The 14,515-nt window shown below is 43.4% G+C and overlaps 1 protein-coding gene across 9 annotated transcripts in view; it reads right to left on the reverse strand.

Annotated features, from left to right (window-relative positions):
- plcb4a (phospholipase C, beta 4a) overlaps positions 1–14,515 on the reverse strand; it is a 466,151-nt gene that overhangs the window by 66,682 nt on the left and 384,954 nt on the right. For all 9 annotated transcript variants that reach the window (XM_068044348.1, XM_068044344.1, XM_068044346.1 and 6 more), the window contains 2 exons: positions 8,458–8,573; positions 1,260–1,335 (listed from right to left, as the gene is read on the reverse strand). In XM_068044348.1, the coding sequence (XP_067900449.1) occupies positions 1,260–1,335; positions 8,458–8,573 (192 nt within the window). The remainder of the gene's footprint in view (positions 1–1,259; positions 1,336–8,457; positions 8,574–14,515) is intronic.

The following is a 14,515-nucleotide window of genomic DNA, read 5'->3' on the forward strand; positions in this document are numbered from 1 at the left end:
GGCTCTCAGAGTTACCAGCCCAATCAGAACCCTGGCAGTTCAGCAGCGCTACCGAACAGAGGCGACTGTGGCTGAGCCTACAAGAAGAAGAGGGCGCCTCCATGTTTAGGTGCCCTCAATGGCCAGTTAATGTGGAGGGGTGAACCATGTTGCTGCCATAAAGGAATGTCCACACCACCACCCCCCCCACCCAGGCCCCCAGTTGTGGGCCACCACGGTTTACATGGCGGTCACCCCACATGGCGGGGACCAGTTTTGACGTTGGGAAAATGCCAGTGGGAAGTGGACGTTAATTAGCCAATTATTGGTTTACTTGACCGCCCGCTGACTGGAGGTGGGCGGCCACACCCCTGCTGTTGGGAATATCCTATGGTGCCGTGAAAACGCCTTCCACCACCATTTTACGAGGCCTCCTGCCTCCCAGCTCGTCTTCAGAAGGCTGGCAAAATATATCCTAGAGTTGGCAAATTGCTGCTGGTGATATCAACATCTTAGTATGAATTTCCTTTGTCTGGTAATTTAGGCAACACCTAAAGTAGCAGACAAAAGAATTCCATACAAGTGTAATAAAGCTATTAAGTTCTTTTAAAATATGAGGATTTTCACCTTCTGATAAGAAAACAGCAAAACGAGAAAAATGTTCGTAGTTATCAATGGACACAAGCAATATGCAGCTAACTTTAAAGGAATCATAATTGTAACCCCCCCTCTCTCCACCCCACCACCCACCCCCCTCCTCCCCGATATCCCATGTGAACCATATGTTGGTGATAGCATAAAGAATACAGTTTCATTTGGTGGTCATTTTCTCCGGCCAATTGCAGTACTGGCATTTATCGCTGCTTACCTATTTTGCGATCATTTGACTTAACTTTCTGGTGAATAACATTTTCCACTGTTACTAATTTTCTTTGCAAGAGTTTTTGTTTATTTTAAATACTGCACAAAATCTTGCCTGGACATCTACCAGTCAACTTGTAGAGAATATCCTTGTGGCAGCTGTGTTTGAAAAATGTTAGCTCGACTTATTCAGACACAGATGAAAATAACAGTGAAAATGTTAAATATACAGATTGCACATAAATAAGTTTCAGATATAAATTTTTATTAAACAACAGTTTGTTTCCGACTTTAATGCTGGCATACCTATTCTAGTTCTGTACAAGTTCAGTTTGAATCTACATTGCTGTTCATTCCACTACATCACACAGAACAGAATTTCACTGTATGGCATAGCTTAAAACACAACACAGCAATACCTTTAACTTGTGGTCCGAAGACAATGTCTCTATTTTGATCTCTGTTTCTTTCTTCAAATCAGTACAATTATTTTCTCTGAAAAATAAGGAAAATTGAGTTAACAATAATAGCTTTTCAATCCGATTTCTACCAGTCACTGATAATCAATGCACTGGCTCATCTCAGGCAAACAAAAGACAGAGTATGTTAGGAAACCTACCAGCTTTTGTAAGTACAATCAATGGGCTGGATTTGACCAAATCCTCGAGGTCGGGCTCCGTGGTGGGGCGGGGTGAGGGGGGGGGGAATGGTGCTAAAAGATGGGGCCGGCAACGGTCTGCCACTGAGGCTGACGCAGGGAGGGCCTGGCCTGATCCTCCCAGTGCCGACATCGAGGCTCCATGACAGCCCCTGCTCCGCCGGGGGGCGATGGGACCTGGATTTCAACACTTAAATTAACAACATGCATAAATTTAAATGAACTTGTCTTCAATCTTCTGGGCCCACCGCGATCTTTGACGTGGCAGCCGGCAGTCCCGCGCCTTCAATTCCCTGTCTGGGGAAAGCCAGCATGACACTGGTGGTGGGGGGGGGGGGGGGGGGGAGGTATTAATATTTTCAGGATGGGGATGGGGTCAAATAAACGAAATGGGTGTAGGGGATGTTGGGACGGGGTGAACTGTAAACTTTGTGCCATCTGGATGGGGGAAGTTCAGATTTAAAAGATAAGTGTTGTGCCAAGCACCAGCAGAGATATTCCCACTCCAAGGGATTTATTTCATGAGCTGCAGGAGTGGACACTCAGGTGATAAATAAAAGCACAAAGAAGAGCAGGTAGAGGTGATATTGGAGCTGGTGGAAACTTGCTGGCTGTAGGAGCAGCTCCTGTATTCTTTCAGATAAGAAAATATCAAGTATTCAGAATTTACAGAGCCCGCCTACAAATTGAGCTTGATATTTGACCATCAATATCTCATGGAGTTTGTCCAAGAGCTGCAAAATGTCGGGGTCAGGACGGAGCAATGCGCTATCGCATCTGTAGAATACTGCATGGGGCTCCTGCTGTCCGAGGTCTTGAGTACAGGCGTAGTTTGTCGAATGAATGCTTTGTCTTCACTATAAGCAGTCTGTCTTAGACTTAGGTTCAGCATGCTCGGAATTGGATTGTGACTGTTGTTATACAGGATTTCCATGACATCTTCTTTACTCAGTGGCGTGCACCCATACAGATCACATATGGTGAGGGTGTGCCCAGCAGGAGCGGAATGGCAAGAGTTGGAACGGATGATGGCACTTATTCTCAGGACTGAGACACATCTGTACCACTTTACTCAAAGGTCTCCGGATGTGCCAGAATGCATGCAGGACCAGGCAATGACTGTATTATAAGCAGTGATGGTAATTACAGGGTCATCAACTGACCCTACAGAAGGAGGCATTGGACCACCTCATTCTCAAAAGACACACACTTCCTCCTCCCCCTTGAAGGACCACACAACTAGGTAAAAGGCAACACTAAGTTTTCACAAAAGGACAGCACTGTAGTAAGAAACACTGTCAATTAATTCATCAAACACTATGAGGGAAAATAATTATTTGGGATGCGACATCATAAAATAGTAGTTAAGAGATTAAGTGCTATCCATAGTACTTGATAAAAGGCTAGTGGCAATGGTTGAAAGGACATTGCTATTTCCGTCAGTGCTTCCTGAGGCAAATCATCTCATGGTATGCGCACATCAGTTAGTAGATAGATGGCTGAGTAAAGGCGGATGAGACATAATTCCCTAAACTGTAAACGGATCTCTCTCTAACTGCTCAGAGCCTCCTCTGTCTCCTCCAAAATCAGCAAACAGGGTGGTATACCCCACGGAACAGCCAAGGCCAGAATGGGATAGTGCAGTTGACAACCACTGCACAGTCCAGCTTGAAAATACCAAGAATCGATTTAATCTGCCACAACGCAAGAGGAAAATCAAGACAAAAAACTAACAAAAAGGAATTAGTACAGACTGAGAACAAATTGGTACATCTATCCTTCCCTTTATGAGATCAAGCTGAAATGGCTGAAGGAATGCTGCAGGAAGCAACCGTTTTGATAATGAATGACATCAGTGCATTTCCAGTGCTGAGCACAAAAATGGGGCGATATTAACATTAATAAAGGAAACACATGTCTTCTGATGATATGTCACTGCCTGGTCACATGACAGTTCCTCCAGCACTTGGGGATCTAACTAGTCTGAGTGCTTGATAATATGGACCCTACCCACCTGATCAGCCCTGTGTGTTACAGAATGACCCCATTGTCTTACCAAGATTGAAGACTTCCTCTAAGACTATCTTTAAAAAAAAAAGGACGAACGTCAAAGATGATAAACACATCTTCATTATCTAGGAGGATGTGTTGATATCAAAACGAACCTTATTTCCAAACCTAATTATTTATTCATAACGATATGGTACGAATTTGATATGTAGGAGCATATGAGAAAGATAGAGAGATCTGGGTCAGCAATCAGGATGATCAAATTACAGAGACAAAAATGGAACTGGAGCTCCCAAATCTACATTTCTATCATTTAGTATACAAAACTGTCAAACTATAAAAGGATATAAACCAGAAACCCAACTGGCATGAAGCAGGAGGAGGAAGTGGAAGAGATGTCACAAATGGATACAAGATTGCTGTTTTCTAGGGCTGCCAAGCAATTGAAAAAATTGAACTCAATTAATCTTGGTTTTAATCGCATTGTTAATTGATAGAATTACCGCATCCATCTCTTCCAGGTTTGTTTTATTACTGATGATATCATTGAAAAAACAATCCAGCAGTAGAAAGCCTGTTTTCCTATTTCTGGATTTTAACAAATTTGCTGTACTTCTAATATAGTTAAACATATTACACTTATACATTAGGTACTGCATATATGCTTATGAATCAGGGCCATGTTTTCAGGACCCCAAAATGCTTCCAAGCCAATGAGGAAGTTTCAAAGTTTTGTCGCTGTTGTAGTATAGGCCAACATGGCCGCTAATCTGCAGTCAGCAGAGTTCCCACAAACAGCCATGAAGTAAATGTTGGTTGAGTGATTAGCGTTGGCAAGGTGACCTCGAAGCAGAAATTAGACTGCACCCATTTGAGTCTAGACTTGGTGATGCGCGAACAGCACGTGCCTGAACAGAGGGGCCAGAGGACAGCCCGACAACTCAGGCCTATATCTTAATAATCCAGGTGAGTTTCTGGCACCTTTCCAGTCTCCACTGCAGGTCACCCTTCTCCCAGATTAAACTTTTCCAGCAATCGCGAGAACTGTAGAGTCCTAGTCCATCGTGGCTCCTATGTAAACAACCTACAGTTGGCATCCATGGGGCCACTAAAGAGTACTGAGATGGACAAAGCCTGATTTTTTTTTTTATTTTTTATTTAGAGATACAGCACTGAAACAGGCCCTTCGGCCCACCGAGTCTGTGCCGACCATCAACCACCCACTTATACTAATCCTACCCTAATTCCATATTCCTACCACATCCTCACCTGTTCCTATAGTTCCCTACCACCTACCTATACTAGGGGCAACTTATAATGGCCAATTAACCTATCACCCTGCAAGTTTTTGGCATGTGGGAGGAAACCGGAGCACCCGGAGGAAACCCACGCAGACACAGGGAGAACTTGCAAACTCCACACAGGCAGTACCCAGATTTGAACCCGGGCCGCTGGAGCTGTGATGCTGCGGTGCTAACCACTGCGCCACTGTGCCGCCCCACTCATTGGTGACTTCATTTGTAAAGGGGCCTTTCAACAGATATGAGGCTCCTAATTAACAGAGATGCTTGGGATGCCAAAAAGTGGGCCCTACTTATTTAAGAGTGGGATAGGGTGCAGGCTATCCCAATAGCTATGCTTTGCACCTGTTTTATGCCAGAAAAATGAGTACATTGCATACCAATTTCTACCCTTTTCTCTTCAAATAGTCGCATAGGATCTTTTATGCGACTTGAGAGTGTACTTGGTTTAACGTCTCACGCGAAAGATGCGCCTCTGAAAATCCGCACTTCCTCACTACTGCAGTGAAGACTCAGTCTAGGCTACATGCTCAAATCTCTGAAGTAGGACTTGAACTTGAATACGAGTCAGAGGAAAGAGAGCTGCCATGGAGTCAAAGCTGATATGAGTTAATTTTTAAAATATTTATTAATTCCTTTATACGGCTACCAGAAATTGTTATTTTTTTGTTCAAAACACGTTAGCAAAACTTTTATAATGCATAGATCATTGAAATTTTACTGATAATATATTAAATACACCAGTTCTTCCACCCCTAACTTTCCCTCACCTCCAATCCCCTGTACACAAGTATATATCAAACACTCAGCCCTGATCAGCTGGCCTTTCATGGTGTGTAGCCGATCAGGCTCTTTCTCAAGCTCGGGTTAGGCCCCAACTGGAGTATTGCGTCCAGTTCTGGTCACCACACTTTAGGAAGGATATGAGGTTCCCGGAAGGGGTGCAGGGAAGATTTACCAGAACGGTTCCAGGGATGGGATATTTTAGTTACAAGGTTAGGTTGGAAAAGCTGGGGTTGTTCTCTTTAGAACAAATGAGATTGAAGGGATGTTTAATAGAAGCGTACAGGATTATGACAGGCTTAGATAAGTCAAACAAGGAAAAGCTGTTCCCATTAACTAATGGTACAAGGACTAGGGGACACAGATTGAAGGTTTTGGGCAAGAGATGCAGGGGGAATATGAGCAAGAATGTTTTTTTTTTAAACACAGTGATGACCTGGAACTCGCTTCCCACAAGGATGGTGGAAGCGGAGACAATCAATGACTTCAAAAGGAAACTGGATGGCCACTTGAAGGAAACAGACTTGCAGGGCTAAGGGGATCGAGCAGGGGAGTGAGACTGACTGAATAGCTCCATGGAGAGCCTAACTGAGGCCAATTAAGGGAGGCTGACTGGAGATAGGGCACTTCATTCTTTAAACTCCCTCTCTCTTACCTTCCAATGCAGCCGGCTGCTCCTTTTAAGCTGGAAGGCCTTTGATTGGCCTCCAACTTTGAGAGCCTGCCCACCATCCTTAATTGGACGGTGGGCCTGCCTTCTGGCCACTACTTGATCATTAATTGGCCTCCCCGAGGAAAATCACAGGTGAATGACTGTCGACCTCTGCTTCCTGCCCCAGAGGTAAAATCCAGCCCATGGGGTGAGAAGCTAGGCTCAGGGTTGATTAGGGTGACAAGGTTGCAAAATAGGCTGTCTCCTATTGAGTTACGCGAATATCTGTTTCTACAATTTGCAGGCAGTTTGGATTGGAAAATGATGAGGCTTTTCTGCTACACAAGTCCCCAGAAAGGAGCATCAGATTATCCAGTTGTTTTGGCAGGCTAAACTCTACTTGCTCCAAGTGAAATGTGTTTATTGGAGGAACTGCAAACTGAGGTACTCAGTTTGGAAAGGTAATTTATCGTAAGTTCAAAAATCTGCATGAACAAAACATGCCGTTCTTGGCGGCGAGCTTAAAAGGCGAAGCGCACGTGCAATTTGCGCGTTGCTGAGCCCCCGCGATATTTCATACAGGGCTCATTTAAATGGAGGGGGCGGAACAGCTGCCCCCGATGACAGAGGGGGCGGCTGCTGTATCCCCAACAGTAGCATCCGGTGGCACCGCGCAGGCGTGGCGCCATTTTTAAAGGGCTTCAAGGCCGTGGAACAAAATTTGTTTTTTTACTTATATGATTGTGCATTTTCATTAAAAAAAAAGCTGAAGGCCCTTTCCCAACCCACCGCCCCCCCCAATGTTTTTTGGTCTATATCACGAAATTTAACTTTATTCCCAATCCGAATTTACTCCCCCACCCCCCTCACATTTGTCCTTCAACCCCTTCCCGCCATCCCCACAGCCAATAGAAAGTGTGTATCCCGCTCTCCCCCCTTCCCCACCAGTGTCTTGCCTCGGAACTCCGAATGGGGTCCTGAGGGCGCGGAAGATCCGGCCGCTGGCTGGAATATCTGCATGGGCTGGCCGCCGGGACAAGGTGAGTTCATTTGCATTTATTAATCTTTATTAACATATTGAAATGAAGGCCACAGGAGACTGCACCGAGGCCTTGCCACCACCAGTAAAATGCAGCGGGGCCTTCTCGGCATCTGAGGTCATGGCCGGCCTCTCCCAGAATAATTTTCCGGGCCCACCGCCACTTCCCCGGCACCAGAGGGCTAGTAAAATTCAGTACCAGGTTTCTAGAATAAACAACGAAATCAGTTTATTATAAAACAAGTCTTAACCAGTAATGAATTAAAGCATAAACACACAGATTGAAATATTAAGATTTCTTTTTTACCTTAGAGACACACACACACAAAATCACTTGGGTTAAATAGTTGCTCGTTCTTGAAGAAACAGAAGATATGCAAAGACATCCTTTGTTTTAGTTTGGCATCCCGAATGCGTATAGATGGCTGTCACTGGGATCTTCCTAGAACAGTTCTTTTCAAAGCGACGTTGAAGATCAGTTTGGGTAGGCTTCCAGGAAATGCAGCAGAGATTTCAGATTTAGGCCTTACAGGAGAAATGCGGCAACAGCCTTTAGTCAGCCTCTTACACTTGCTTCTCAGTTTCTTGAGAAATGGAAAACTGGCAGTTTTGTCCCCCCAAAGAGCTGGAACAGACTGAGTTGGGGTGGTTTGTTCTTCTTGGCAAAGTTTCTCCTTTTCAAACCACTGTTCATCCCCAACTGCCTTTTGTAACAATTCAAAGTGAAACCAAAAACATTCCAGAAGTCAAACCTGCTGACCTCTATAAATCTTGCCCTGTCACTTCTTGGTAAACATCTCCCCGAATCAAAGATATCCCCTGCTGGATAATTATTTGAAAACAGGTGCCTTCCAGTAACTGTTTGTTTTCAAAGCCGGACCTCTCAGTGATCCAGCTCTAAAATTCGTGAATCCTCAAAATAAAATTGCAAAAACATTTCACATTCACAGAAGAGGAACTAATGAGGGGCTGCACAGATAATTTCAAAAAGATAATCTAAACCTAAATCTCAGCCCACAGCTTAAACTCAGACTGTTTGTGCTTTGTTCTTCTAGTTCATCAATTTGTCTGATTCACACAAAATATTAATAAAGTGACTGTCCTCTGGTTACACAAATGCTAGTTGTCTACTAAACCATACATTGCAGTTACTGAGGAATAATCAGGTACCTACCCCTTCTTCTTGATTGCCTTTTCTAAAATCTTCTCTTGAGTTAATTTTTCCTTGTCATGTTGTGCCACCATTTTGTCCACTTGCATACAATGTGATTTCTGGGTGGCACCGTGCTCCTGGAACAAGAATTAAACATCAGTGGCAATGCTTGACAGCTCGGTAGAACATTAGATTGGGACTGTAATTGTGAATGCACAGGTTGCATATGAAACAAATACAAAACAACTGCATGCAATAAGCATTCTTCAAAATGGTACCCATCATTAAACATTCATGTTAACGGTTGCATTTAAAAGGGGGAGAAATCTGATCGAAAACAAGGACAAAATACATCTGAAAGACGTTCATTCCAATATTGCTTCAGGCCACTTTTCTGGTGTTCCTGCCAACCATCTAATAGAGGTGTTAAGTCTGTTACATTAGGTAGGATGTATTCCTGCATGCTTCATCACATGACCCCACCTCCACACTCCCACCATTGGCCATCCTTTGGACATACTGCCTTCCCACGGTCAACTGGAAAGGCAACAGGCTCTTAGTTACCCAACCAGATTAATCGTGACTAGAAATGAAACAGCCTTTCTTCCCCCCAACAACCACCACCCCCAAACAAGCAACAATATTTTTGTAACTAATAAATGTAAGTGTTAAAATGAAATTTAAAAAACCTTCAATTTGTTTAATCACTCTATGACTTATCTCCAGAGTTGCTCGCAACAGTGTCCAGCAGCTTAATCTTCAAATTCTGGAGACTCCATTTCAATCCAGGAGGAGGGTTGACAATCTTATATTACATAGGTAAACCTAATGCACCTTTTAGGCCACCTTTGCCAAAACTGGATAGGGATGAACAGAGCATGCACCTGGTCTGCTATGGCGTGGGAAACTTGAGATAATTTTTGAAAAATAATGTTTGAAGTATTACTGGAGCGCGAGACTCCCCCCGAGTCCACAGTACTACCAACTGCCCACCCCTCCCCACTGCAACTACATCTCCTTCCTGGGAATTACATTTTTGTCTGACTTCAGCAAGACAAGTGGCCAAATATTAATTTCCTTAAAATGAACGAGCTACATGCGGAGGCCCAACTGCTCACCAAATAATACTGGCAAAGCCAGAGGTTCAGCGGACACACATACACCATGTGCAATGCCTACTTCAGGCCTGAAAACCAGACATAAAAGAACCATCACCCCAAAATTTATTCTGCACTTGGAAAATTAATGTTGAACTAGTTACGTTATGAATTCACATCTTGATATATAAACTGATTTAAAATCCTTTACATTCAAATGATTAGGATAGAACATCAATTGATGACTATCTCAAATGAACTACAGCCAAAACAGGATTTTAATTAAATGATTTCCAGATCAATTTGCATGATTTAATTTTAATGCTAAAATAATCTGGATGTGAAATGACAATCTGAGGTAATTGGTTTCAATAAAAATATATGCCAATATTAGCTACTAGCTTTGTGGCTCCAGTATTATAAACTTGGAAAGCATTGAAGTGTGGATATATTTAAATTCTGAATTTCTTATACAAAATGACAGCTGCTTAGATAAGAAAGAATAATGGCCTGGATTTTGCACTGAGCTGGGGAGGGAACTGTTGGGTTGATGGCAAACTGTCAGCGTTTGTTGTCATTATCCTCTGAAACTGACCGCAACTTCAGGGTGTCGGACTGTGCTGTGGTCTCCTCCACCAGAGTGGGCAATCATCGAGAACTTAAACCTTTCCTGCTCCCATATCACTGTTTGAAACCCTATAAAAAGTTGCACCTTGCTCAATCAGGTGTAACTAGGCTCATAAAGCCAACATGACTAATAAAATTTGCTGAACAACAGAACTGGCCCCGAAAAAATAAATTTATATTTGTAGAGTGCTGTTAAATGAATAATTGGTAAAGCTTTTCAAGCCAATTTCTTTTTGAAAAAAAAAATTTCAGAATATTTTAGTTTCTTCCTTCACCCCATGCTTATATCCCAATTTTCAATTGGTCTATGTGAAAATGTTAAAAGTGATTTCGTGTTAGTGCTTTTCATTTCCTGGTTGGGTGTCTGTGAATATCCTTTAATGCGATTGGCTGCTTAAACAGCCTGATGACAACTTGCTTTTATACAGCATCTGTAATGTAGCAACGTATCCCAAAAATGTGAACAAACTAAATATTACACTGAGGCACGTAAGGCTTTATTAGGGTAGATGATTAAAAGCTTGGTCAAAGAGGCAGATTTTAAGGAGCAGCTTAAAGGAGGAAAAAGCAGTAGAGAGGGAGAGGGGTTTAGGGAGGGAATTTCAGAGCTTAGGGCCTAAGCAGCTGAAAGCACAGCCGCCAATGGTGAATCTCTCAAACTTCCAGTTTTGACTGCCTCCTGTTAGTTATTAACAGTGGAAACAGCTGACTGAAACTGCGTGTAGTCTCCATCTGCTGTTTGCCCTGTTAACTATGGAAGGCAGTCAGAAAGTGGAAAATATGGGCAGCTGTGAGTTAAGACAAATGTCGGAAGCTCCCCAACCAGTTGTAACCATGATGATTGACAGCTGCAGAGCTCATGCTGTTTTTCAAATGGAGGACGTTCCTTGACAGTTCCGTCCCTGTTTTGTACGATTGTCAGCTGCACATCGGTGATCAAAGTCAAGAGTACAGCAGCAAAACTAAATGTGAAGATTGATTCACAAATGGGCAGCTTTAATCAGGTAAGCACTGAACCATACAAAATAGTTCTGATGAAAGGTCACAGACCTGAAACATTAACTCTGCTTCTCTCTCTGCAGCCTAACTTGCTCAGTATTTCCAGCACTTTGTTTTTATTTCAGATTTCCAGCATCTGCAATATTTTGCTTTTATTATACAAAATAGCCAGTGCACTTAATACCTTGTAACTGACACCTTTGGAACGTGGATATTCACTGTAGTAGGAAGAATAGAAAAGCAGAAGTTTTTAAAAGGCATGAAACTTCTAAGTGTTGATGTTGAGAGACACTTGGGTATACTTATACAGAACACAAAGTTAGCATGCAAGTGCAGCAAGCAATTAGGAAGGCAAATGGCATGTTGATCTGTATTTCAAGGGAGCACAAGAATAAGGAAGTCTTGCTACAATTATATAAGGCTTTGGTGAGACATTACCTGGAATACAGTGCAGAGTTTTGGTCTCCATATCTAAGGAAGGATATACTTGCATTGGAGGCAGTACAGCAAAGGTTCACTAGGTTGATTTCTGGGATGAGAAAGTTGTCCTATGATGACAGGCTGAGTAAACTGGGTCTATATTCTCTGGAGTTTAGAAGAATGCGAGGTGAACTCACAAACATACAAGATTCTGAAGGGGCTTGATAGGGTAGACACTGAGAGGCTGTTGCCCCTGGCTGGGGTACCTAGAACCTGACAGCACAGTCTCAGGATAAGGAGCCGATCATTTGGAACTGAAGAGAAATTTCTTCATTCAGAGGGTTTTGAATCTCTGGAATTCTCAACTCCTGAGGTTGTGGATGCTCTATCATTGAGTATATTCAAGGCTGAGATAGACAGATTTTTGGCTTCTCGGAATCAAGGGATATGGGGAACATGCAAGAAAGTGGAGCTGAGGCAGAAGATTAGCCACACTCATATTAAATGGCAGAGCAGGCTTGAGGGGCCATATGGTCCATTCCAGCTCCTATTTCTTATGTTCTTATGGTGATAAGATCGGGTTATGTGTCTGATAAAGGCAGTTGGTCGGGATACGCACAGATTGTGCAAAATGTCAAGATTTAAAGTGACCCAAATATGGTAAATATTTTACCAATCTCTACAAAAAGGCTCTTCCTCAATTGAAATAATGACCTGACCATACATCATCAACTGGAAATATGGAATCCAGATGAATATCAAGGGGGATATCCAGTAGTGTTGGACACTGTACAGTTCAAATAAATAACTAAATTCTCCTCCCATAAAAGAACCACAACAATTTGCAATCAATCATAGATTCCAGCTAAGCACAACATAAAAATCATAAATCATACAAATGAAGCATGTGAAACTATACAGATAATGGAACACATTTGTTTAACTCACCTCATTTAATTAACCCTTTCCTTTTCACTTACAGAATTTATTCTTCAAAACCTGGGGCTGAATTTTACCCGCCCCCCCCCAAAGAGCGGGATGGAGGCGGAGGCTGGGGTAAAATGGAGCAGGAAGCTCGGGGGGCCCTTCCCAACCCGCTCCCGCCTCCACTTTACGCAGGGCGGCGGCGGCGGCAGAAAACAGCCTGCCCACCCCAGGCCAATCGAGGCCCCTTAAGGGCTCTTGCTCGCCTCTACGGGGAGTATACACATGACAAGTGGGCGTTCCCGACCCGAGAAAAGCCGCCTGACAAAAGGAGATGGCTTTCTGATGGCTTGGGGTCAATGGAGGGCCGCCTCCATTGCCCCAACCGCCCCCAACATCCAACACGCCCCTCCGTCCCCCCTTGCCTTGCTGGGGCCTGACCAATCATCGCCAGCGAGATAACAAAAACTTACCTGAAGTCCGGGGCTCCCCGACGTCATCTTGTGTCAGCTGGACTGCAGTGTCAACAGTGGCCACCGCTCCTGGTGGCGCTGCTGGGACAGAGAGCCGCTGGCCCACTGATTGGCCAGCAGCTCTACAGGTGGGGCTTCCTAATTCAAGCCGGGGGTGGGGGGGGGGGGGGGGGAACTCCCGCCTCAGACCAATTAAAGCCCGGGGACCCGCAAAATACGGGTCAAATCCCCAGGCTAGGCAGAATCGGGTTCATCATCGACTTTCCGCCTAGGGTAAAATCCTGATGTGACTGGCAATTTAATATGCTCAGCTACATGGCAGGAAATGCCAATTTGTGAGCGAATAAAGTTACTGCTTTTCAAGCATATGCAATGACTTTTTCCACACTTCACGTGTAAATCTGACACCTGGGGTCTCCAACACGGCAAACATTTCAATTGAAACCACAGATAACAAAGCATGAACATAATAAAATACAAAAGAAAAATTCCATACACAAGTTGCTTGCTTGTCTACACTGCCCGCCTATTGTATAAAGTGAGTCACTTTATGAAAAGGATATTAAATTGTATAAAGCTGGCACACCAGCAAACTTTGCCGTATTTGTTTCAGAAAATCAAGTTTTTTTTGGTTTAGTCAGTACTTTTTGAGTGCAATAATTCATCAACAAAATGTAAATGTTATGAATATAAAAAGGATATTGTTGGCAAACAACAATCTTGATTTAATCGGAGTGCCTTCTTTTAAAAACAAAATCTTCATGAAGACTAGCTTGCAGAACTGAAGGATTGAGTAGATTTAGCAGTGTTATTTTGTCAAGGATGTGGATGCGATAGACATTTGAGATTTTTTTTTGGGGGGGGGGGGGGGCGGCATCTGTATTTTCCCCCACTCAGGGTCAAACAGCAAATCAAGGATCCACACCAAAAGACTGAGTGCGAGAAAGCAGCCAAAACAGGGGACTGAAGGTAGGGGCTAAGGTGTGACGTTTCTGGGGAAGCAGTGCAGAGTGAATTTGGTGTTTTGATTTAGGAGGTATGGGCATCGGTGGCTAGGCCAGTATTTATTACCCATCCCTAATTGCCCTTGACGGAATGGCTTGCTCGGTCATTTCAGAGAGCAATTAAGAGTCAACCACATCGCGATGGGTCCAGAGTCACAAATAGGCTAGACTGGGTACTGTTGGCAAATTTCCTTCCCTAAAGGACATTGCTGTACCAAATGGGTTTTTACGACAAACCGAAAGTTACATGGCCACCATTATCGATCCTAGCTTTTTATTATTTATTTATTTATTGACTGAAATTAAATTGCCCAGCTGCTGTGGTGGGATTTGAACTCCAGATTATTGGTCCAGGCCTCTGGATTACTTGTCCAGTAACATAATCACTCCACTAACGTTTCTTAAATTGAATTGTAGGAAAGTCAGGCTCATCCACAATGCGATGTCGGATTGACAGTCATATAGCACAGCAACAATGGTGGAATTGAAAGTGCCATAGAGCTAAAGTTGTGACAATTTGGTGTTCGAGGCATAT

Source organism: Heterodontus francisci, chromosome 13, assembly GCF_036365525.1.
Source record: "Heterodontus francisci isolate sHetFra1 chromosome 13, sHetFra1.hap1, whole genome shotgun sequence".
NCBI classification, from domain to species: Eukaryota; Metazoa; Chordata; class Chondrichthyes; order Heterodontiformes; family Heterodontidae; genus Heterodontus; species Heterodontus francisci.